Source organism: Hoplias malabaricus, chromosome 11 (genome assembly GCF_029633855.1).
Source record: "Hoplias malabaricus isolate fHopMal1 chromosome 11, fHopMal1.hap1, whole genome shotgun sequence".
Classification (NCBI taxonomy): domain Eukaryota; kingdom Metazoa; phylum Chordata; class Actinopteri; order Characiformes; family Erythrinidae; genus Hoplias; species Hoplias malabaricus.
This window is the reverse complement of record NC_089810.1, coordinates 10,866,440-10,893,502: the sequence shown is the minus strand read 5'-3', so window position 1 is coordinate 10,893,502 and position 27,063 is coordinate 10,866,440. Positions and strand designations below refer to the sequence as shown.

The 27,063-nt window shown below is 41.9% G+C and overlaps 1 protein-coding gene across 1 annotated transcript in view; it reads left to right on the top strand.

Annotated features, from left to right (window-relative positions):
* Positions 1-26,791, top strand: part of si:cabz01090165.1 (uncharacterized protein LOC100333421 homolog) — a 239,927-nt gene extending 213,136 nt beyond the window's left edge. The window contains exons 3-6 of the mRNA XM_066685074.1: positions 5,511-5,958; positions 7,580-8,517; positions 20,471-21,172; positions 25,737-26,791. Of these exons, the coding sequence (XP_066541171.1) occupies positions 5,521-5,958; positions 7,580-8,517; positions 20,471-21,026 (1,932 nt within the window). The 5' untranslated portion in view covers positions 5,511-5,520 and the 3' untranslated portion in view covers positions 21,027-21,172; positions 25,737-26,791. The remainder of the gene's footprint in view (positions 1-5,510; positions 5,959-7,579; positions 8,518-20,470; positions 21,173-25,736) is intronic.
* The last annotated feature ends 272 nt before the right edge of the window (positions 26,792-27,063 follow it).

Genomic DNA, 27,063 nt, shown 5'->3' with positions numbered 1-27,063 from the left:
TGATTGGCAGCGAAATGAGCAAATCAGCGATCCTTTGGTGTAAAGATCCGTGGGAGCACAGGCGGACACACTTCACATGGGCCAAGGCCTTTTAAGCAGCCTAGCTCTGCTGGCCATTGAGAAGACACTAGTTAAGTCCCTGGAAGAGACGCCTTGTTGGTACGACAGGGTCACAGATAATTTTCTTGAAAAGGAACGGAGGATAGAATTTACGTATAAATAAACCGACACATTTTATGATGTAGGCCAAAATTGAGCTTCCCATCCGCCACTGGTTTACAGATAATGAATGAATGAATAAAGTTTGTAGTAGGGGTTATGGTTACGATTAAGTTTAGGTTTGGCACCAAGTTTATAGCTGACTTTTCACATGTGCACATCATTCATTAAAAATGAACAATAATTTCTTGAAATTTTATGATCGCAAACTATATTTTGTACCCATTGTTTAAACCTTGGGAAAGGTCTTGTAGTCAAACATTTGAACTCTGTTATTATGGGAACTGCCAATTGTCACAGAGATACAGCATGAACAAGTTAACAGCAAATTCAACAGTGTTGATTTACAACTGTTTGCTTTCAATTAACACAGTGTTGATGAGTGTTCCATTCTTACACTCAGTGTTAATAGTGTTGCTTTAGCACTGGTGAATTGGCTGTGTACACGTGTTTTCTGTGTTATTTCATCAGAAGGCTACGATCTATTTATGCTGTTTTCACATATTTTTATGGAACACTCTTTCATTTTTCCGATCTATAGATATTAATCTTTTCCAATACCCAGAGATAGGCACCTGGCCTTTTATGATTGAAAATAACTGTCTAGTGGCATCTTTTTCTACACTCGGAGCATATGCACTTTCTTATTCCACACAAAAGTCTTTGTGGGTGTCTCCATTGAAATGAATGTAGCAATTGGAGAATTGGAGAGTTTTCTAACATACAGCTTAAAACAATCAGTACACAGACACAGTCCCTGAGTCTCGGTCCGAGGTATAATTACTGCACATTTCATTGATTTATTCGAGAAAATTTGGTCGATATGTTGAAGGCTGGCTTTTGAAGCCGTAGACAAAGAATTCGCAATTTAATATACCTCACCCTGGAACATGGAAAAAGGGAGTGTGTCGCTCTCTGCCTAATCCGACTCAATCAATAAAGCTTTCTTACCCTTTCAGACGCTTTGCATATCTGCTTTTAAAGATCTGGATGCTGAGTAATATTGTCTGTGTGTGTAGACTCGCTATAACTGCCGCTCTAGTTTATAGCACTCTGCTTCATCTCCGAGAATGTCCTCATTACGTACCCTCTGTGCCACTCCATTAACAATTCATACAGAAAACAGCGTAATGCCCCAGTTTCACTCGCAGGCCCTCATCCTCCATTGTATATCTGCCACACACTCTGCACGTGGTTTGAGTTGGGCGGCGCTATTAAATATTCACGGATGTTCGCCACATGCTCTTGCTCAGTTTGAAATGCTCTGAGGCCAGAGAGGGGTTAAGTCTTACACAATGTGTCAACCATCCATGCACTTGCTGGCATCCTTTCTGAAATATTAATGCATCTTGTCAATACGGAGAGTGAGGGCGGGGTGTGTGTTGGTGGGGGGCGGTGGGAATGGTGGGACAGAGCAGTTTTGATCCCCTTTAAGAGCTCGTTCTGATTAATCATGTGTTTCATGCTGTCATCTTTGCCTCTGAAGAACTTTGACTCCAATAGAAAACAGTGTAAAAAGCAGCTGTTCTTCTGCAGCGTAAGTGAACCAAACGAGACTTAACCTCATCAGGATGGATTATAGTTTATGGATATTTTGCTCAGCTTTAACACAGGGATTACAGGAGGTTAAAAATAAAAGGACACAATTACCTCTCCTTCTCTTCATTGTTTAATAACTGATGTCTGATGAGAGCGACAGTAGCTGCACATTCCTACTAATGACTTTACAAGGAGCTTCTAATTTGCTGTTGCTTTTGTTGGTTTGTTGCTCATTTATTTACCCTAATTTTACATTATAGTTTAATTTTATGGTGCAATTGCCATCTGCAACACTGAATGCATCAGTAGTAACGGTGTTGTTGCATGCATTGGTGATATAAATCTACACCCATTAATACCCAATGCCATGTGGACCCTGTAAATGGTTATGTAATAGATTTCTATTGGGTTGATTTGTGTTGAGTAAAATATGGCACTGTAGCTGCTAACAGGACCCCTTGCTGTTCTCTAACATGATTTAATTCAATTTGGTCCCTTTTCCCAGCAACTGGAATCAAGAGCAGTGCTGCTAGAGTAGATTCCACTAACTCCTATGGAAAAGCATATGGGACAAAATCCCTTTATGCGTACACTCTTACATGAATTTCCCTGATGCGCCAATCCCTCATATTTCAAAAAAAAAAAAAAAAGAACATGGCAGGTCCAGAGAAGGCTACTGTGCGTAATTCGTCTGCTTTATCCCTCTTATCCGTCCCCATGCTGGGGTTGACTCACTGCCTCATGCTGCGAGAGAAGATGGCAGGTGTGGAAGGATGGTGGAATGGAAGTGTTAAGCCTCCTGTGCTGGAAAAGAGGTGTTTTTTTTTAACATATATATCATACATTCAGTGGTTCTTTCACTATTTTATTTACCCAAAATGTTCAAATTAATAGAATATATGCACTGCAATTTGCATATTCCATTTTCTACTTAAATAATGATCAAATTTGAGTCATTTGAGCAGAGTGTCCAAATTTTGCATACATTTAATGTATTGGTCCAGTAGTCCAAGCCTCAGATACTGCTTGTGCTCTCGCTCTCTCTCTCCTTCCGTGTTTCTCGACCCTCTATTGATTCATGGCACATTATTCTGCTCTTTCACTTCTTCAGTGGAGAGTGCTCTACGCTTCTAAAAATGTTCAAGAGAGAGAGAGAGAGAGAGAGAGGAGGAGGAGGAGGAGGAGGAGAATGCCTTCCTCTGTGTCCCACCTTCTTTCTTGTCTTAGCTAGTAAGTGTGTATAGTCTCTGTGTGTGAAGGCTTTCTATGGTGCTGTGTGTGTGTGTGTGTGTTTGTGTGTGTGATACAGAATCGGAGCTTAAGCTCTAGTCTGGATACATCACAGAATACAACGCCTCTCACTCAGCGCTCGTGCTCCAAACCCCGTTTTCTCTGCCACATCTCTTTTGTGTGCACACAATATGAGCAACTTAATGTTTCCCCCTGCTGGCTGAGCCGAGTATAGCATCTCCTGTGTTCATCTTCTGTTCTCCTTTCTCCTCCTCCTCCTTCTCCTCCTCCTCCTCTGCAGATGACAAGCCTCTTTCATCTCTCCACATGCAAAGCTTCTTGATATTCTGAGAGGGGCTGCGCTAGGCGCCTAAAATAATTACATTTATGTGCTTTTATGTAAAAGTTATTAAAATGGAAGCGAGCAAACAATAAACAAAAGCAGGCCCCAGAATCTGATATTCATTAGCATCTGTGCTGAGCGATGGCACGGAAATAGTGATTCATATTCATACTCCCAAGGATGATAAAAAAAAAGGATCATATATAAATGTGTGTGAGGCAAAGGCAAGTGTCATATTTGACGTGGTGGAGGGCAATTAAAACTAGCACACTGCCAGTGGAGATGGGCTACTGCATGCCCCCCCACACACACACATACACACACACACACACACACATACACACCCTCTCTCTCTCTCACCCTCCACAGCCCCAGTGTTAAAGAAGCCAGTGACACCATAATTTACAATGCTAGATTGCATTAACAGATTCAGAGGCTTTAAATACATCATAGAGACTAATTCAGTGCTTTCATAGCAGCATTTGGGAATTAAATAAATCATCTCTGAATCCCAATGTCATGCTCATTTGCTTGTGGCACTTGATAATTTTTTAATCCACTGGGTCAAGTCTCCATTTTTATATGTGATTAAGCAATTAGATCTATGTTGCCACTGTCATAGCAGCAGAAACGGAGAGTAATTAGAGATTGAAAGAACATTCAATAGCATTAAACAACAAAAACAACAGATGTAATGCTCTTTATTCATATATTTAATAATGTACAGGGTGAGTCAAAAGTCTCAGTACATCCTTTAATTTCAGAAACAAAAGGGAAAATCACATATCTAAACACCCCAGCAAGTATTTGGTGAAGGGGCCTATCTTTTAGGCTATGTCTGGAACATGGCCGCCATCTTGAAAGCCGACATATTGGATCAAGGGCAAGTTTTTTCCAATGGGAAGGTGGTCATGTAGCATTTCAAACATGACCAGAGTTGTCTCAGAGATCAATTGCCACTATCTGATTTGCAGTATCTCTTGTGGTTCAAATGTTATCATCACAGAAAAAACTTTTATTGTTTATTACAGGGTTGACCACACCCTAAATTCTCAGCGCCATCTTTGGTCAGAATGGATGGGAACACTGTTTCCTGTAGCACTGTCAGGTAGCGCTGAGCATTTAGGGTCTGGTCGAGCCTGTAGTGATTTCTGAGACAATTCTGGTCGTTTTTGATATGCTACATGACCACCTTCCCATTGGAAAAACTTGCCCTTGATCCAATATGGCACCTTTCAAGATGGCGGCCATGTTCTGGGCAGAGCCCAAAAGACAGGCCCCTTCACCCAATACTCACTGGGGTATTCAGATATGTGATTTTCCCTTTTGTTTCTAAAATAAAACGGTGTCCTAAGACTTTTGACTCACCCTGTATAGTGTCATGAATATCATGGATTTCTATAATTCTACCTTCTGCTCCTTGTTTTAGTGCAGGTTCTGCTGTGTCATATGTCGCAGAGGGCAATGTCTAAATTAGTTCACATTTCTGCTTGAGTCTCTATGGGGTTTGTAATAGTATGTTAACACTGGGATAAATGTTAACTTTTCTTGCCGTTCTAAATATTTTCTTGCTGATTAAATATTTGAATTTATAAAATATGTGAAGCTTATAAAGGATATATCCTGGGGCTGTGGGTTCATGTCCTGCTCCAGTCTGTGAGATGTTTGGTGTAATCTCCCCGTGTCCGCATGGGTTTCCTCCGGATGCACCGGATTTCTCCTACGGTCTGAAAACACGTTGGTAGGTGGATTGGAGACTCATAATTGTCCATAGCTGTAAGCGAGTGTTGCCCTGTGAAGGACTGGCGCCCCCTCCAGGGTGTGTTCCTGCCTTGCACCCAATGATTCCGGGTAGACTCCGGACCTACCGCGACCCTGAACTGGATAAGTGCTTACAGAAAATGAATTAATGAATGAATATATATATATATATATATATATATATATATATATTGATTGGTCCATATTTCTAGTAATAATAGTCCCATATAAATTTTAAGTGTAGATAGTTGAAATTATACAAACAAATCCAACATTACTAAAATGGATGTAAAATTATTCCTGCTGATGCCTGGATGGCGCCCTCAACTTGACTTGTGCTGAAGAGCCTACCCTAAGTGTGTGTGTGTTTGTGCTAAAGCCTCTCTCTCTTTGTGTTTTCTCCATGTCCTGATTACAGGAGTGCAGTCATGATGAGGACTCTGCTGTGCCTGGTTCTGTTGTGGTTGCCGGTGGTGGCAGCCTCCATGCTGTGTCCGAAACGCTGCACGTGTCAGAACCTGCTGCCCTCCTACACGGTCCTGTGCGCCAAGACCGGCCTCTTGTTCGTCCCTCCCAACATCGACCGGCAGACGGCTGAGCTGAGGCTCATGGACAACTTCATCACCACGCTGAGGCACCGCGACTTCGCCAACATGAGCAGCCTCATACACCTCACGCTGTCCCGCAACACCATCAGCCTCATCCTGCCCTATGCCTTTGCTGACCTGCAGGACCTCCATGCCCTGCACCTGGATGCCAACCGGCTGACCATACTGGACGACACACATCTGCAGGGCCTGGTCAACCTGCGCCACCTCATCCTCGCCAACAACCAGCTCCACAGCATCTCTGATGGAGCCTTCCAGGTATGCAGGGCCATGGCTCCATACAAATGTATGCAAATGTCTGGAAACACTTTAGTGTTTTAACCTATATTAATAAAGTATTTATTAAGGAAATTGCAAGCCCCTAACTAAAGTGTAACTTATTCGCCTTTTATAACTACAGACTTACCCTTGGGAACTGTTTATTCATAGCACAATCACAGTAATGAAGTTGAATACAAACCTGGTCTTTGTAAATGTATTGCTGACTCATAGTGACTTCTGATCAATAGAACACGAGTACTGCAAATGAGTTAATTCACTAGCAATAACTACAGTTTAGATCAGTCGGGATTTGAGTTACTTTTAACCTGTTTATATTCTGGGGTCAACAATGTCCTGTAAAGGAATTTGCACAAAAGTATTACAATGCATAAATATTTAGGACATTTAAAAAAAACGGTTAATAATCAGTTTACATGTTCTTAAAAATACGTTAAATGAATACACTTTATTTTACACATTTATAAGTGTTTACCCCTGGTATTTTACTATGAAGTAAGTAATGGTTAACTGCTTGATAATAGTTTGTCAACTGCTTGCTAAAGTTAATTAACAGTTAAGAAGCCAACCTTAAAATAAAGTGTTACTCATAAATGTAGCCTGTAACCTGGTATTGTCAATTTAACAGTATTTTTCACAAATACAGTTTCACAGTTAATGTGTTTTTATTATTTTTACAACTTTCTAGTTTTCGTTTCTACTCCTCGATCTGAATTTAAGGAAAAATGAAAATGCCTTTCTGTGATTTTTTGATTTTTCATTTTTTGCATCTTTTAATGACATTGGTAGGACTATATCATCAAACTCAGGGAGATTAAAAGGCTGTACCTCTCCTTTAATAACAGAAAAACTTTTTTTTTCTGCAAGAAGCAGGTTTTCTCGCACACATTCTGCTGTAAACTGTTCAAGATATAAGTATTTTATTGCCATGTACACAGTAAATAAGCAGATAAACTTTACAATTAATTTCTTACTTTGCTAGTCCTTTACTAACACACAAGCCATGAGGACATATGTATAAATAAATTATACAACGGAAGACTTTACACATAATTACACTAGATTCATTGTTTACAAAAGTCTGAGTAGGTAAAGAAACTAATCATAACAGAGGTAGATAAATTGCTGTGGGGTATTGTGCTTGTAGACGAGTAGGAAGACGTTAGATGCTCTTTATATTTATTTATGTTTGCATGCAGAGAGGTAAAGCATGTATGTCTCCCCCGCTCTGATTATGTAGTCACTTTCATTATAAGATACTAAAGTGGAAAGATCCCAAGTTTTTTGTTTTAACTGAAACTCAGATTGTGGGAAGTAGAATTGGAAAAACTAGAAAACTGGGGAAAAATAAATTAAATCCATTTTTTTAAATATAAAAAAAATAATAATAATTAAGTTATAAACCCCATTTTGTATTTTTGTATTTCGTACTCGTCAGAATAATGACGGCTGTAGAAAACTGCTTTCATAAATTTGACTGTGCCTTCTTTGTAAGGAAAAATCCTTATGATCATTGTTTTCAGTTTTTCTTAAAAATGTGCTTGTGTATAAAAGTAAAACAAGTTGGACTTTTCTCTCTGTCGCTTTTTCTAACTTCTAGGACTTTCTGGAAACGCTGGAAGACCTGGACTTGTCTTATAACAATCTGGTGGACGTCCCCTGGGATACCATAGGCCTTCTGGTCAGTGTCAACACTCTAAGCCTGGACCACAATCTCATCGAGTTTGTGCCGGAGGGGATTTTCTCCAATCTGCACAAGCTGGCCAGGCTGGACATGACATCCAACAAGCTGAAGAAGATCCCTCCAGACCCACTCTTCCTGCGAATCCCAGTCTATGCTAAAATGAAGGGGTCACCCCTAACTGCCCTGGTGCTGAGTTTTGGAGGCAACCCACTGCATTGTAACTGTGAGCTGGTGTGGCTGAGGAGACTGACCCGAGAGGATGACTTAGAAACGTGTGCTTCTCCCAAGGAGCTGGCCGGCAAGTACTTCTGGACCATCCGTGAGGAGGAGTTTGTATGCGAACCCCCAATGATAACTCGCCACACCTCCAAAATGTTCGTGATGGAAGGTCAGGAGGTCAGCCTGAGGTGCCGTTCGGTGGGTGACCCAGAGCCCACCACACACTGGGTCAGCCCTGATGGAAAACTGATTGGAAACACCTCTCGCACCACCGCCTATGATAACGGCTCCCTGGACATCCTGACCGCTACAGTCAAGGACTCAGGTGTCTTCACCTGCATTGCCTCCAATGCTGCTGGAGAGGCCACTGCCCCAGTGGAGCTGGTGGTCAACCCCTCACCGCATTATGACCCCAAGTTGGAACCTGAGCCTGGACCCTCAGACATGCCCACCTCCATCAAGTCCAACAGCAGCAGCAGCAGTGGCGGGCAGCCTCGGGCTGAGCACAGGGTCAGTGTGAGTGAAATAACGTCCAGTTCAGCCATTGTTCGCTGGCCATCACAAAGCCATATTCCCGGGGTCCGTATGTACCAGATCCAGTACAATAGCTCCACAGATGAAATCCTCATTTACAGGTAAGGGCAAAAAGTCTTCTGCTTTATATATGATTTTTTGTCATCTCAGATTGATTATGATAATTCACCCTATTTCTAGATATTTTATATGTGGTTTAATATCAGCCATAATAATATTATGAACATCTTTCACCTTGTTCTTCAATGGACCCCCGGAGAGCAGGTATGGTTTGAGTGGTGGATCATTCTCAGCGCTGCAGTTAAACTGATATTGTGGTGGTGTGCTATTGCGTGTTGTGCTAGTACAAGTGGATCAGACACAGCAGTGCTGCTGGAGTTTTTAAAGCCCTATGTGTCAGTGCTGGACTGAGAATCAGTGGCAGACCCAGACTGTTTGAAGGGCAAGGGCATTAAAAATAAAAAGGGTGCACCTAGTGCACCAAAACCTATGATACAAGGGCACTTCTTAAGACACATTATGGAGTTTTCTTGCTTTAGAGGGCACAACATCTTATTTTATTGCAAGAAATGGCACCCAAGAGGACACTCAGTTATTTATTTTGCCATATTAAGAGCAGCCAATAGGGCACTTTGTCTTGTTTCTTGCCACTCTAGAAAGCACTTTAGCAATGTTTTTTCAAACATAGGGCAATGTGGGGCAGGGGCATGAGAATAGTCCTCCAAACAGAAAAACCAGCCAACAGTGTCCAGGGCAGCATCCTGTGTCCACACATACTCAAACTATGCAGCGGCAGATGAGCTATCTCTCAGATTTTAGTGGTCATTGAGTGGAAACCTCAAGCAGCACTGCTGTGTCTGATCCTCCGGTTCCAATGCAACCCACACTAACACACCAATTGCACATAAATGCACTTACAATTGTCCATCACACAAATCATACCTGCTGTCTGGTGGTCGTCATCATCGAGGAGCTGGGAAAAAATGGGACAAACAGCATTGCAATAAATGGACTATGGTCTGTAATTGTAGAACTACAAAGTGCTCCTGTATGGTGCAGTGATTGTAGAAACAAGGAGGTGGTCATAATGTTATGGTTGATCAGTGTATATTCTTGGGATCCTGGGTTTAATCTCTGGGTTTAAGATGAGACGTTTAATGTGTTTTCCCTGTGTCTGTGTGGGTGTCCTCCGGGTTGATAAAGCGGTTACAGAAAATGAACGAATTAATGGATTTCAAAGTCAACGCTCTATTTAAAGTCTTTCTAATATCAAAAGGAGGATGAAGCATACATCATAATTTATAGATAAGATCATCTTAATTATTTATATTATAGATATTATAGATTCTATGTGTTATATAAAAAACCTTAATGTGAAATTGTAAATAGATATGTGATCAATATTAAAGAACACTAAACACTGAAGAAGGAAAAAAAAAAGCAAATGAAATTTTTATGGTAACAACCTTTTAAAAATGGTAAGAAAATATACAGACCTTTGCTTTGAAAGACTTTAGCACATCTGCACCTGCAAGACATCACTAGATTCTCACACTGCTCTTTTCTATAGTTTGGTAACTGTAGTGTGTCTCTTAGCCATAACTCTGTCGACAGTGATGTTCCTGGGTTTTTCAGTCAGGTTCAGATCAGGACTTGGCCATTTCATTATTTCAATGTTAACAGCTTCAAGGAAGTGCCAAATCCATTCTGCAGTCTGACAAGGGGCCGAGGGACGAGAGGAGCGCTGCTCAACATTTACAGCCTGTGTAAAGTCTAATCTGTAATTCCCATCTTTCCTCTTGAGAATGCATTTTTAAAATGAGAGTTTTACTAATGATCACATCATAGCTTTACAGTTTCTAGTGTCACATGAGAAACGAACATCTCCATAAAAAGACCAAATATAGATTCGTCTTGTCCATGAACTGTTCAGTTTAATAAACATGTTCTTAGACTAAAATAGGATTTCATGGCATTCTTTATCAAAGCTTGTTATTTGAGTCAAACATGAAGCAGCAGGACATATTTCATTATTTATTCATTTATGTGCTTTTCTTTAAAATCTTTTCAAAAGGCTTTTTTTTTAAGTCTTTTTGTACGATCAAATAATTCCAATTAGATGTTTATCTTGGCCTTGTACTTTTCTCCGAGTGTCTTAAGTAAGATGTGCTTTGTGAGTTCTGAGAGAGGAGCCTAATGAATAAAGTATTACTTTGTTTTATGGAATTATGATCCAAAACACAACACCAGTCAGTGGATGAAAGGGACACATTCGCTACAGTTCTGATGTAAGGAGAGAAGAGGACTTTTACTGTTAATTAGTAAGGCATACCAAACGTGATTCATACAAATAACACAGCTATTAATCATGGGTAAACTTACTTAGCAATTTACTACATACACATTGTGAATTTGATTGCGTTCAGCCACATAAACCTTCGTGAGGTCAGGAACTGTTGGATGATTAGTACTGGATCACAGAAATAACTCCAACTGGGGGTCTTATTTACCCTTCTGTCCTACACTTAGTGTTTGGCATGGAATTATGGAGCTTTAGGAGCCCATTTGAGCATCTGTGTCCAGACAAGTTGCACAAAGTCCATGAATTCACTCATTAAAAATTGTGTCTGCAGCTTTCAGACATATAATCTTAGCTGTTCATGAATTGTAGGGGAGTTAATGAAAGCTTGATTAATATCAGGTGATTTCTGCTACAAACACATGCTCACAGCTCGATGGCTCAAACCAATAAGTGTTTGGCTCAAGCCAATAACCGTGTCCTAATGCTGCACAATATTTTCAAATGATCTGGAAAGCATTCATTTGGACGCTGTGTTTAGCTCCTTTTCCAGCTGAGCATCAGAGCTCATCAGACTATAATGGCTTTCCACATAAATGGCTTTCTAAAGCCTCTATTCTACTATCTGATTAATGAATTGATTCTGTGTATTTTTGTTTTGTTTTGTTTTGTGACAACAAGCTTTAGAGAATGGGCCTGTTGTTTGGCTTTCTGCAGTTTAGGGTAAAACAGCAGAATTGTGTTGATCAGTGTGATCAATGTCAGAGAAAGAGATGGAACAACACGATGAAAGAAAGAGTTTGAAACACAACGATCCAGCAGATATCTTTCTTTATGGGAATGAAAGGAGCGTTCCCAGCAGAACCATTAGTTTTTGAGCTACCTTTGTCCAAGGACAATCGCACCGTATGAGAACGGCGTCAGAAAGCCTGGTCATTTGCATACAGATGAAAGCAGGCCCATGTTAAAGGCAGCGGCTGGCTGATGTTTGTCACAGGGAATTTGTGCGGAACGTTCTCAGAAGCGGGATCACAACGTTCTGCTGGTCTTTCTTTTTGAAATCTAAATATTCGTCCCCCTCACTTTTCAGTTTTTAAGCAGAGCTCTGTGCTGAGGCTCATTATTCTTTAAGCTACATGCTGCGTAGGAAAAAAAAACAGGCTTAAACTTCACGGTTTACCCCACGTTTCTCAAAGGTTACCGGCAGCCATGGTTGTTGCCAACTTCAAAAAGCCGTGAAGACGTTAAACCAATAGGTTCCCAGATTCCAAGGCTTTTTTCTTCCAGATGCTTTGCATTCCCAAAGCCCTTATTACATTGGACTTGTGATTACCAGCGTACAGACAGAACTACATTGGTTTCCCTCTTAATATTCAGTCGCGGACTTTCCGTTGCTAACGCCGCACTGGAGGGGTCTGTAAGGGCATAATTAATTTCCGCCACCTCCCCATGGACAGATTAAGAGTATAAAAAAAGATACATACTAAAAGCAATTTGCTGTTAATTATGCGAAAAGCAAAGGGAGTCCTTTTTGGTTTACGATGGTTAGAGAGTAATCAAAACGCCTTTCGGAATCAATTAAGTATACATGCACCAGACTCCCCACAGACACTTGGAGAGATGTGGGGAGAATAACTCCGAGGTGGAGGTTATGACAAAGAACTGAGGAAAGACCTGGAGGGGAAAGAAAAAGGCTCAGGTTTGTGAAGTGCAACCTTGGCTCAAAGTGAATAGTCAGACACTGAGCTGGGACAGTGTGGGAAGCTGCAAGAGCTGTAGAATACGAAACAGCTGAGAAGAGAAGAGAAGAGAAGAGAAGAGAAGAGAAGAGAAGAGAAGAGAAGAGAAGTCTTGAGTCTCAAAGACATGAATCTTTAAAGGAATAATTTGGCGAAAAATCATATTTTCCGTGATCTCAACGTGGCTAATCAGTCCAGATCTACCTGATGTCTCAAGATCTTTTTTCTGGATAAATGTGATATACAGAACTACAAAAGCATGTCTGTCTGACATTTATTGAACAAGGAATTGCACAAAATAATAATAATAATAATATCTGCTATTCTATCTACACCATTGTAAAGAAACCCCCGCCCCTAAATCTCATTACAGTGATCCGTTTCATAGAAAACTGGTCTGAACGGCATAGGTTACATGCCCGCCATTTAATTATATTGAAAACTAAGCGAAAGTGGAATTTAAATCAATGCCCTGGCCAAAATAATGCACAAAACCTTATTACTTTTGAGGTAAAGAGGGAACATGCATAAATTGGATAAGTGCGGGAGGTGTATCAGTGACGTTAGGAGGGATGCAGTAAGAACAGGGGGCAGAAGTGTTCTGCAGGTGTGTAAACTGGGATAATCCTGAGGGGACATTAGGAGAGACGGCTTTAAAGGTGTTTGGCGGCTGATGCAAATGTCAGCTCTTCAGTGATTACATGAATCATCAGTTGTATTGAAGTGTCACACGGTGGAAGAAGAAGAGGTGTTTTCATTTAGTCTTTTTTTTCTACAAGGTTACATCATGAATTAAATTTGAGTTAATCTCAGTTACATTAAATTTGAGGTAGGTTCTTATTGTTCTAATATAGATTCTCTGTGTGTGTGTGTGTGTGTGTGTGTGTGTGTGTGAGAGAGAGAGAGAGAGAGAATGCTACCTATAACTGCAGACTGCTCAAGTTGAATTTTTATTTAATTATTATTTTTATGTTCTATGTTTTTTTATATGTTCCTAATGTAATCAGAGGTGTGTAGGTTTCAAAGAGTAACTTATAAAAAATGTAATTGATTAATTCCTGATCTCAGGATGTAATCAGACCCATTGAATCCCAGGGAAGTTAGAAATAAGCAACTGGCAATTTTTTTATATTTTACCATTTATGAGTAACAGCCCAACACCATTGAGAATTCATTAAACTAAGATTCATTAAAGTAAGATGAGAAGTTTCAAAGCATATTTCATGGCTGCGTCTAGGAGTGATGTGCCTGTTCTGCAGGGAGTGTGCAAGGGAACAGAAATTTCACAGAGTGAAGAGAGAAAGTGATGAATGTAGATGATGAAGGGAAGACAGAGGTGGTGATTATTAGAGCAGGGGGAGGTGAAGGCCTCATTGGAGAATGTTACTGTCAGCCACCATTATAAAGAGAATTATGGCAGCTCTCTCTCTCTTTCACACACACACACACACACACATTCTCTTTCTCTATTTCTTTCTATCTCTCCCTTATTTCTCACCCTCTCCTTTATCTCTCTCTCTCTCCTCATTAATTTCCCTCTATCTCCTCTGCTGTGTGCTGTAAGTAGGTAATTAAATTGTACTGGTTCTGGTGTGTGTTGATAGAGCAGCGGTTTTCGTGACATGTGTCAGCCTCACTGTGACTGACCACCCTCCTGACCCCATCTTGACCCCCTCCTGAGCCCCCTGACAGCTCAGTGGCAGGACGGGACCACCAGTCGCTTTAAAAAGGGCCTCTCGGCGTCCGAAAACAGAGAGAAGCATCACTCAATAGATGTCCATCAAACCTGGCTTGCTAGCGGCTCTGGAGCCAGCCTACTGTGGGCTTAGTGCAGCAGCTCATTAGAGCCTGACCCTAAGACAGCGCAACTGTCTGAGACACCCAGACATATTTAAATCAGCTTCCGTGGCTTCAAAACCCCTCACACGCTCAACGTCAAAAGTTTCAGGACACCTCACCTGCCTTTTTGGAGTATACATGGGTTTGATTTTCACATGTATTTTAAGTAAATTCAGAATAGAGCACTATTCTAGTATTTCAGGAGGACAACGGGAATGGCTCTGGGAGGAGCTGGAAGCAAGAGAGCTCTCCAGCCAACTGGGATGTCCTGTAAGATGCATTTCTGTCCATTCCAGCCATAGTTTTGTAGTTTTAGAATATTTTTAGTGGTCCCTTTATTTTGACATTCACATATATTGTAAAGAGCCTGAAAGGGATGTGGACCTGGAAGAAACAATGAGCACCACATGCTAGCTAATTAGTTAGCATCCTACTGGACTAGTGCTCACTCACTAGTGTTTACTTGATATAAGGTGACCAGGTCTTAGATGATGATAAAGAAGACACGTCTCCGGTGTGTGTGTGTGGGGGGGGGGGGGCGTGGACGACTACTGATGGGCGGACTGACCAATTAAATGTTTGCAGAGAAGGTTATCTACCAAATAACGGTAGCTCTACGGTCAGACCGTCCAATCAGAAGATTTAAGGCTACTTCACCACGCCCCCTTCTCACTCAAGCGAACCAATCGGAGTAGGCGGGGCGGGACTAGTTTGTGAACGAAACGCTTCTCCAACTTCTATGTAAGCTCTAGAAAAACAAAATCCCGGACGTTTGTGAAATTCCGCCCGGACATTTTTTTAAGTCTAAAAAAGAGGACATGTCCTGGAAAAAAAGGACGTCTGGTCACCCTAACTTAGTATTTACTGTGCACTAACGGTTTCCCACAGTGCTTTACAGTTAGGGCGGTCGCCTTGACAACGTCGTCCACCCCTCCCCCTCCCCCATTGTAAACAGTCAAGAGATCCTTCAAAGTTCCAAAGTACGTTCTGTCACTTTCTGTGCTATTCCTCAATTTTCAGTCACAAACGCGCGTTTTGAAGTATAATCCAGCTTTTAATGCGAGACGTGTGTCGTCTCTGAGCGTGTACACACACGACTGTGTGTACAATGATTTTAATCATTGATTTGAATTTGCACTCCATTCATGAACCGACTCACTCAATGAATCGACTCTACACTCAACACATCGTGTTTGTTCCTCAGAGCGTCCAAAGGCCACACAGAGCACATAATTCACGAAATATCAGTGGATTTATATAACATCGTACGATGACTCGGTTGGTTTCTTGAGCTTTGATTTCCAACAGGAGGGCGCGTGGGGGCGTGGCTAATGTTGTCATAATTTGTATTTTTCTTTTAGATTTTCTGGTTTAAAGAGATGGCGGCACGGTGGCGCAGCAGGTAGTGTCGCAGTCACACAGCTCCAGGGGCCTGGAGGTTGTGGGTTCGATTCCCGCTCCAGGTGACTGTCTGTGAGGAGTTGGTGTGTTCTCCCCGTGTCCGCGTGGGTTTCCTCCGGGTGCTCCGGTTTCCTCCCACAGTCCAAAAACACACGTTGCAGGTGGATTGGCGACTCGAAAGTGTCCGTAGGTGTGAATGTGTGTGTGTCTGTGTTGCCCTGTGAAGGACTGGCGTCCCCTCCAGGGTGTATTCCCGCCTTGCGCCCAATGATTCCAAGTAGGCTCTGGACCCCCCGCGACCCTAAATTGGATAAGCGGTTACAGATAATGGATGGATGGATGGATGGATGGTTTAAAGAGGAAGTTGTTGTAGCACAGTAGAGATGTTATTTGTCATGATGTTGTTTACTAGCATGTATGTTATTGTACCTGTTATTGCCCTTTAACTTTAGCTTTGTTAAAGCCGGTCAACACAGGTACCACCTTGACTAATCGATTTTCTGTGTGGGTTGTGGGTTCGATTCCCGCTCCGGGTGACTGTCTGTGAGCAGTTGGTGTGTTCTCCCTGTGTCTGCATGGGTTTCCTCCAGGTGCTCCGGTTTCCTCCCACAGTCCAAAAACACATGTTGGTAGGTGGATTGGCGACTCAAAAGTGTCCGTCTGTGTTGCCCTGTGAAGGACTGGTGCCTCCTCCAGGGTGTATTCCTGCCTTGCGCCCAATGATTCCCGGTAGGCTCTGGACCCACCGCATTTTGTCATGACATTTACCATGCAACAAAAGAACAGGAGACTGAATTTTGAATTGATAACCAAAAAAAAAATCCTTAAAAATTATTTGTATACCCAGTAGTTTCTAATCATCAATATCTCTTAATCAATAAATAGTATCTAGTTACCTCTAGACAGCCTTTGATGTTCACTTTGCACTTGGTGTTTGATCGATATTATCTACTGCCCACCACTTATTAATAAAGAAAATCTTGTTTTTATTTAATCTAACTATAAGATTAGAGGGGACCGTGCTATTGCTGTAACGGCTCCTAAGTTATGGAACAGTTTGCACCTGGACGTTAGACAGGCATCCACACGGTCTGTCTCTAAATCACTTCTTAAAACCTAACTTTTCTCCTTAGCTTTCGTCACCTAGTTTGTTACACTTTGTCTTTGTTTTATTCTGTAATGTATTATTATATTGTTATGTATTTTATTTTCTGTACAGCACTTTGGTCTTTTGTGAAAGTGTTAAAGTGCTACATAAATAAAGTTGGATTGGACTGGATGTTTAATAGTGAAAGGGCATAGAATCCAGGCCACACTCGAAAGTATCTGGTGCACATTCTCACATTCTCCATAGGTCACATGTCACAATATTTAAAATGATATAAAACTTTAAGAATGTACCAGTACGGGAATGTTTTTGAGAAAATGGCCGGTGACTGAAGACACCTGTAAAACCGATAAACTGTAAACTCCCAGCTAAGTGTCACTGGTCTTTTATGAAAAAGACTAAATCATTCACTGAAATACTGGATGGTCCCTCTGGCTGATCCCAGCTTTTTCTTCATCTTCTCAGGGTGGCTCTATTACACAATAAAGGTCTCTGATCTGAGTGTTTATCACCCATACATTACAGTCTGCACTGGGCAGTATGAATGATGATGTGTGTCGAATGTGACTAAAATACATGACCTCACTCACTCCATTAGCCATGAGTACTTACTTTACACATGATTACCCTCACGGTCAAGCCCTTACACACAAACACACACACACACATATACAACCACCCAGGTTGAGTAGGTCTTCATCTTATCTGGCCAGAACATGGGGGGCACGTTGCAGAAACAGTGATAAACAGAGATGAAGCAGTGGTCAAAAAAGGCTAGACAGGAAAAAAAAAAAACTCCCGCTTTCTGAATAATGCATGACTCACACAACCTCAGCTCGGCCTGCCGTGTAACACACATCAGATTCACACTGCATAGGAGAAGAGAGTGTGTGTGTGTGTGTTGTAATGTGAAGGTCAAAAGTAATTTGACTGTTTCAGGGCTGACCGCTCACCTGTGAAGGCCATGAGTGCTGGAGTTGCCCATGGCCAGTGTAGGTGTCGTCTACAAAGGATGAAAGATAAACAGACAGTGACTTGCAAATCTAAAAGAGAGAGAGAAAGAGAAAGGGAAAACTGCTTCTTGAGGGAAGGTCCCATTATTGTACAAAGCTGTAAGAGGAGAGCGCCTTTAGCTATCCATGGTTTCTCTGGATCTTTGATGTCTCTTATTAATACCATGTGAGAGTCCCGGCTGTTCATTGCTAGGGGTTTCTTCAGTTTGTAGCACTTTGGTGTCTACCGTCTTTGTTTTCCACATGGGAAAGTTCCCTGACAGAAATATAGATTACAGTTTCACTATAGGGTCCAAAACCTTATGGATACTCTTCCTACATAGTACATACTTCAGGTGCACTCACTGCTAACACAGGTCTTTATCTGTGCACATACTGTTTGCACCTATACAATGTGATGCTTTGGAGAAGCACATTAGCCTAAAGCACCTCAGAAAGCTTTGGAGCATTGGCCCTGTATTCTCTGGAGTAATGGATCTCCATTCAATATCAGGATTAATTATTCAACATCAGTATCTGACTTCACTCACACTAATGTGGCTTAATGCTCCTCCCCCCTTCTATATACATAATCAGACGCTTCTATCCCTTGTTTGTACTGGAAAAAAGAAAAAAACTCTCAAGACCACCGCGTCATCACCGTTGGAGGTGAGCAGGCATGTTTACAAGCTTGTAGCTTAAATTCACTCTTTGTTATTTGTTATGAGGGCAGCCATGGCCTGAAGGTTGTAGCAGGCTTGGCACTGAAATGTTGCTGGTTCAATCCCCTGGACTGGCAGGAAAAATGGGGGCTGATGTGCCCCTGAGCAAGGCACCTAACCAACTGCTCCCCGGGCACTGGGATGGATGCCTGCTGCTCCAGATGTGTGTGTGCTCTCTGCCCCTAGTGCAATAGTGTGTGGTACAGTGACAAGAAAGAGCAAGTTTCGTTTTGTTTCACTGAACTAGAATGACCCTAGAGTGTATGGAGGGCGTAAGAATGAATGTTTGAAGGTTTATGTGTATTTCTCTTTGCCCTAGGGTTTCTGTACTCTCTTTAAAAGTAATAAAAACATATTATATGCTACTGGGGGTGGCACGGTGGTGCAGCAGGTAGTGTCACAGTCACACAGCTCCAGGGGCCTGGAGGTTGTGGGTTCGATTCCCGCTCCGGGTGACTGTCTGTGAGGAGTTGGTGCTCCGGTTTCCTCCCACAGTCCAAAAACACACATTTGTAGGTGGATTAGCGACTCAAAAGTGTCCATATATATATGTGTGTGTGTGTGTGTGTTGCCCTGTGAAGGACTGGCGCCCCCTCCAGGGTGTATTCCTGCCTTGAGCCCAATGATTCCAGGTAGGCTCTGGACCCACTGCAGCCCTGAATTGGATAAGTGGTTACAGATAATGAATGAATGATAAATGCTACTGAATATTCTTTTATTTGTTCTAATCCCTATCCTAATAACTGATGAATCACGTTATACAGGCCATTCTCGGACTAATCTTTGATTATTGTTTAACGCACAGCTGTTTTCTCCTGTCATCATGAGGTGTGACTTCCAGTACACGATTTCCTCTCTGGAGTTCACAGTTCTCCTGATATTGTCTGAGCTCTCTCTGTTCTACAGAGACACCAATAAAGACCAGCAAACGCCACTGAATTGATCGCTCCGTCTCACTTTTTTGATCTCTGCGCTCAAAGGCATTTTTCTCTTTACATTTAGGCTCCTCTCATCAATAATACACACAGAGCCTCATGCTTTATGCTTTTATCAAACCTCATCATTTGTTCTCATTCTAGAATGTATTTCTTTCACTGTCCATCTCTCTCTCTCTCTCTCTCTCTCTCTCTCTCTCTCTCTCTCTCTCTCTCACTCTCTCATTTTTAAATTACTACTGTATTGATGATGATGATGATGGTGGTGATGACACTTTAGATTGGTGTGAATATAACAGGCCAGGACTGGAGATTAAAGGCTGATTATTATTATTAGTAGTAGTAGTAGTGATGGTGGTGGTAGTATTTAGGATGATATTAACGTGTGCCTAAACATGGTAAAGTTCTGTATATTTGACATGGCCATAGTTGTTCCTTTATTACATTTTATCAAGGCAGTATGAAGCACCCAACTAAATAAAGCACTAACTGGTCAATAGAGCCCTGCTTATTACTGCATAATTCACCAGGAACAAGAGTGAATTAAGCATTGTTTCCAGAGCACCCATGTTTGTATTAAGCATTATGCAGTTAGTAGCTTGTAATTACCTGTTCCAAAGTTTATTGTGAAGCAGTGAGTGAATAAGATTATATATAAAATGTATGGTACCAATTATTGTATGACCTATGGGTAAAATATTAAATAAATAAATAAATAAATAAATAAATAACTAAATAAATAAATAACGAGGTCTTGAACTCAAAGACTGTTGTAATAAATATAATGTAATAAGCATTACCAGAGCAAATAAATAAATAAATAAGTTCTCAGGAAAATGTTTATTTCACAGTGGTTATAGCTTAATATTTAGTAATAAATAATCGGGTAATGACCACAACAGCTGTTTTGTTAAAGAACATGTTTTCAATTACAAAGGCCTTGTATTTATGAGATATTGCTGTTGTATTATCAGGCATACAACAATAACACTAATAACATCTCTATCTCTCTCCCTCAGGATGATCCCAGCTTCCCATAAGCTCTTCCAGCTCAGTGACCTGGCCTCCTCTCGGGACTACGAGCTGTGCGTGCTGGCCGTTTATGACGACGGTGTTACGGCTTTGACGGCCACTCGCCTGGTGGGCTGCGTGTCCTTCACCACAGAGCGGGATTTCCACCGCTGTCGCTCCCTCCATGACCAGTTTCTGGGCGGCACCATGATCATCGTCATCGGGGGCATTATTGTGGCCTCTGTCCTCGTCTTTATCTTCATTCTGCTCATGAAGTACAAGCTCCATAGCCAGCACTACAAGCAGAAGGCGGCAAGGGTCAGCAACGTCTGCTCCCAGACCAACGGCGGCCAGCAGGGGGCGGCATCTGGCCCCCCGCCACCCACCAGGTCATCTTCGTCCTCTGGTTCGACCAGCAAGCCCTCGGCTCCCCTCAGCCAGGACAGGCCAGAGAGCTGCGGGGGTCCAGATGGAGGCTATGGGGCTCTTAAAGGCACCACAGTGGTGGACTTGAATCCAGAGTATGGAAAATCAGTCAAAGAAGAAGATTCCATATCGCAATAACACAGGATCAGATCTAACACTTTCCCACTCCCTTCTTTTCCACTTCCTCCTCCTCCCCTTCTTCCTCCTCAATCTGCCACCCCCTTCTTTTTTTTTTCTGGTGCTGTGGTCTCGCTGCCTTACTGAGGATTTACCTCCTATCCAAGGTGAGATAGAGCCCTTTCTTCCCTTTATCTGTTAGAAGATTTGTTGCTAAGCAACCACTCGTCAGAGAGATAGCAGTGCTCAAGGTTGCTGATATGGGGATGTTTCTGCATTTGTTAGTTAATAGACACATTACAGTCGTGCTGTCACTTTACTTGCTCTTTGTCTGGGTACTAAACAAGTGGACAGTTCCTTCAGCACCATGCATTATATTCATACATGATACGCTATGTATGGCATCATCTATAACCTGGATTTATTTATTTATTTTATTTTATTTTTTGGGGAAAACAGCATCACCTTCAGTGGAAAAAGCACTCTGCTGTTAAAAGAACTGACAAAATCCCATGCATAACTTCAGCCTAATAATCCAAGCCAATATTAAATGCAACCAAAGCTTGCTTATCCAAAGCTATCTAAAATGGAGGCTAAATTGGTTGGTTGTCTCCAGTTGTGGCAGTAACACCTTTAGCTTTCATACTGGAAACATTTCTCTTTATTTATTTGCAGTCCCCCCACAAAAAATATGTGAGATGGCATGTATCCAGCTCATCCCAAAGGTATTAGTTGGAGATCCTTCACTCTAGAGAATGCAGTTCCTCTGTTTCACAGCCCGAAGATGGTTTGCTTTACACTCCTCCCCCCAGGCTATTTGACAATGCTTTTTTTTTTATGTAGACTACACAAGCTGTAGGTGCAACTGAACACCTGTGTCAGCAGTGAGGGCATGTTAGCAGCTGAAACAGCTGAATTTACAAATTATACAAAGTGTCCAAAATCATTTCGAAAGCGCTGAATCCTGCTCCACTGCACATAACCTAATGCAAATAACATTATGTAGATGTGGCTGCTGAAGGACAAAATCCTCTACATTACGTCTGCGTTCTTCTGGAACCTGTGGGTGTGTTTTTGAAGAGCTGTAGCCTTGTTAACACTGGATTTTAATGCAATCCTGCACCAAAGGCTTTGCAGTTTGTCCCCAGACTGGCGGAATCAAGTCCAAAGCTTTAGAGTCAACTCTCAGTTCCCTAATGCATTGAATTTGAGAGTTTGCTTTTTTCCGGGACCGTGTTCCAGTCCTACTTTTCACTGGCTTGAATTCATCATCCAGATATTAACCGTATAGTACATCTCTTTTCATTCTCCTATATTATCTCCCGTCTCACTTTGGGAGAACTTCGTTTGAGGCACAGGGCATGTCTTCAAAGATTCTCTAATCCCTTAAACTCTAAAAGATGAGGATATGGGTCCAATTCCTCACTGTGATACCTACGTAAATCCTATATTAGTTTCGCAATAGATAGCAAATGCTTTATAGTACTTGCCGAGTCATTTTTTAATTGTTATCCGAAGAGTACACCTGCAATTTTTGGGGTTAATTCACTCTCGGAATGGAACGACTTAGTGCTGCAAATGCTTTGGTGGGATTCTATTTCTGCTGCTCATTTGTAAGAGTAATGAGTCTCCGATGAATGTTTGTAATGGTGAATGTTTACAGTGGAGAGAAAGGAGTTCGCCGGGCGTCTTTGTATACCAACGCGTGCCTCTTTGTTATGGTTATGGCCTGCCGAGGAATAAATGGCATAGACTCATTCTTATTTTTTCTTTGTGCAACGTTAGCGCCGCACATAAGTATCTGTGTGAAGCAGGGGGTGTATTTGAATAACCACTCCACCGCAGCAGTATGACTCCGAAAAGAAAGTGATGAAAATCCCTCCATTTCACCTGCTGCTGCTACCTCGCCCTCCGCCCACGTATCTGAGCACTGGTGAGAATAAGCAATCATCATAAAACTAGAGCAGCGCCTAAACGAGAGGGAGAGAAAGAGAGATTGTAAGTTGCGGAGGGGTGGGGTATAAGTCCACCACTTGGCTTTCCACTCATCCTCCTGCTGACTCTCCTATTTTCCTTTCTGTGAAACCAATCATGGGTGCCCTCAGTGCCATAGACGCATTAGTCTGTATTTTAGTTGTAGCTCTAGTGCGTGTAGAGGGCCAGTCTTTTTCACTTCTTCTGCATTGCTTGGCTATTGATGGTGCTCAAAAATGCTGTGACTACCAGCAACACCAGTAGCCTAATCCTCTCATGATCAACACAAAAATATATGTGGACCATCTACTATGTAATGAATTCTAAGGTAACCATGACTATTAAGTCTTTTGCTGGAGGTATAAGCACATAGCACCTGTAAGAATGAAAGAACCCCTCCCCCCCACCACCACCATGAGAGCAGGTACAGACGTTTTATTTAGGATCACTCTGGAGTTCTGTTCCCGAGAGAATATAGTTCCATTACACTACCGCTAGGGGATATGTTACCCCTTACAGTTGGCTTTGAACATGGTGACCTAGCTTTAAAGTCATTATCCTGTGTACAATTGGATAGAATGAGTGTACACAAACTTTGAACATTCAGTGTTTGTTAATTGACTACTTGCCTACGTTAGCTCCAGCTTTGGTTGAGACGTGGTCAAAGCAAGTAAACATATTACATGCGTTTTTGCTCAGGGAAGTGAATTTCTTTTTCCTAAAACTATTATTTCACCCATAGAATCCTAGTCATGCCTCTGGACATGTGGGAAGCATAAGTCAACAAGGTCAAAAGCCCTTGCTCATGTGAGAAAATAAGTGCTAGCAAAGTTTTTGAGCATCCAGACCTCCCTGTTTTTGAAGCAACAACTGCATTTAACATTGCCACATAACCTGGAAGAGCTATCTTGGACAATTGGTCATGACTGAGCTCTGTGTGCTTCCGAAGACTGAAAATGGAATCTGGTAAACGGGCTTGAAAGGTGGGTTGTTTGATGTGAAAGCACGCCCCCTGCTGGCAGCAAAGAGACAGGTAAAGGATGCTGTGTTGGTCAGGGTCATGGGATGAGGGAAGGAGGACACTTGAAATGGCTGTTTGAGTTCGGTGAGTGTTCACTTTGGAGGAAATTAAGTTCACAGAGATGTATCTTGTGATCAGAGGGATAGAGAATTGAGGGAGTTTCTTTTGCTTTACTTTATTCTTAAGTCACAAGGTCACCAAGTTCAGGGGCTTAAATAAATGCCCTGTTCGGAATTTTGCTGTGCAGCAAAGCTACAAGAAAGATGACCGTCATAAAATAATAGTGTCTTCTTAACACCCGCTCTCTGTATGACTGAGGACCTCTCGGAAGCGGCTGTCACTGGCCCATGAAGCGCTGTCTGAGTAATAATTCTTCTGCTCTCCCTGGGTGTATATTCATCTGGTTAAATGAATCACAAATGGGTGGAAAATCAGTTCCCCTGAGGGTGCCTCCAAATGATCTGCTAGCTTTGAATGCAGAAGAAGAAGAAATGGAAGAAATGAGCAGGGTGTTCTCGAGCTCACCTGGAATAGATTAGTTTTTCACCTCAAACTGGGGGAAAAAGGGAAGCAAGAGATTGCGCTTCTGCGGGGAAAAGACTGACTATGTCTCTGAAGAACTGAGAAGGGGAAAAGGTGCATGAGGGAGGGAAAGGAACAATGGATGATGCAGGAAATGGGATGATGGGAGTGTTAGGATGCGAAGGGATAAAGGCTAGGGAAGAGGGTCGACAGATAGAGACGAAGGGGGTGAAAGCATTAAGTTTGGAGATATAGAGACAAATGGGCTAATCTTTAAGGTGAAGGCTTGCCATGAGACAGTGTTAGCTCCACGGAGCCGGACGGGTAATTACTGTTGTTTGTGTGCTGTCGAAAGTGGGCCACAACCTCTCCGCCGTCTCTCTGCCAACAGCAGTTCCGACCCAGAATCCCTCCTGACTGCGGCAGGGTAGACCACGCTAAAAATAGCTAGCTGAATAGGGCTTAGCGCTAGCCTGCTCGCTGCTGCCTGCAGATAGCTGTAGCCGTCTGCAGAGCGAATGCAAATCTCATCCTCTTGTTGTTAGCTCACCACCATGAAATCTAGCAAAGGCTAAGCTTTTCCCCATGGTCTCTGATGACTGATAGCAGAGGTTTGAGCTAATGAAGTTGTTGGAGGGGGATGTCCAATTAGCATAGGCTTGTTTAGTCATCGTTTTCCTCTCGCATTTCTGCTCGCTCAGCTGCCATCGCCTGGAAGTGTTTATTTAATACAGACTTCTTGCGTTTGCGGATGCTAATGGAGCCACTCAGGCCTCATTGGAAGGCGCACGACTCTGATAGGAGGCAGCCACCTTCTGGAAAGCCAGTCTGTCCTGGAGCTTTTAAACATGCTGAATTTACCTTCCATATGCTTGTCAAGTTCGCAATATGCTGACTCAAGCACATTTCTGGAGAATTCTCTACAATGACAGACTTCTAGCGCAACAGCTAACTTACTGCAGTACATGCAGTAGACACATATTTTAAAATCAAAAGTTGCACTGGACAATTGTGCTGTAGTGAATATACCAGTGACTGGATGAATTTGTTCTCTCTTGCTGTCAGATGCTGTACACTGCACACTTAGCTCTCTGTCACAACTCTACATTTCAACACCACCACCACCACACTTTTTCTGCTTAAGTTGTCTTACAAGTTTGTTTGTTTTTTCAGTAGGCAGCTGGCTCTAACACCTCTGCTTCTGGTTCTTCTAGGCAAACTCAGTCTGGAGGCTAATATAAATTGCCTGGGATTGGAGCCAACACACTACTGGGAGAAGAGGTGGGTGGAAGCCAGTAACAGCAACTGTTTTCACTCCCTTATGCAAGCTTCTCCACAAACAATGGATATTAATGAGCCTGCCTGGAGCATATGGGCCCAATTTTGTCCGTACCAGAGGCCATCAGACTTAGACAAAAATAAATAATAAATAATAATAATAATAATAATAATAAAATAATAATAACCTGACCGTTATTATTGGACAAGAGAAGTGAACCTGTTTCTGTTTGGAATATGTTGCTGTTCTGTCATGAACCTGTGGAAACTGAATAATGACCATGATGGATTTCCAGCACCCGGTCACCACGGGGAGCCCATTGTGTAGAAAAGTGCAAAGCCAAAGGAATAAAACGTTCTGATTCAACGTGAATTGATGGATGGGATCACACTGTAAGCGCTGGTAATGGAAATATTTATGTTACTAACATTGAAGTAACCGTGTGGTGAACTTTTTGAGGGACACTTTATGATATATTCCACTCTTCTATTCTCTCTCAATCACTCTTTTTCCCCTTTTGTCCCCTTCTCGACGGGAGGGATAACTGTACATCTTATTCACTGGATTTTCAGGCATGGTGTGGCTCTGTGTGGGATTCAGGGACTGATTCCAAAAGGTTACAAAAAAAAAAAAGCAAAAAGCAAACCAATAAAAAAAAGAAAAACACATAGATCTCGCCAATGCACTGAAACAACTGAAAAAAAAATACACGTAAGAACAAAACTGAATGCTTGGACATTTCAGACACTGACTCTCATAGACATGAATACAACACATGTTCAGCACTAAACAGATCACACTGAACGTGGGTCTGGTCGAGTAAAATACTGTTCTTTCTTTTTTCTTTTTCTTTTTCTTTTTTTTTCTTCCCTTCAATTGACTGTGTACGTATTTGTATGTGAGGTACACCTTCAGCCATCTCTGATTTGAATTCGACGTGAAAATAATGAAAGTCCCGGGATGGAATTTTATGCTTTCATAGGTACTATATGTGGATTTATAAAGAAATAAAGTATTTTTCTTCAGGGCGTGTGAACGACTGTATTTCTTTTTTAAAAAATGCCTTTTTTGTAAATCCTCATGACTTCCATAAATGATGTGAACATGTAACAATTACACATCACCCCTGAGCAGTCGCTGCATTTGGACAATAATTGTAAATATTGTTAAACTATCCTCTTATTATGCTGTAATTTTTTTAGCAGCACGTTTCTTCTCATTTACTTTTCCATTCTGCTGTAGGTCAGATTAGCCTTTGAGGT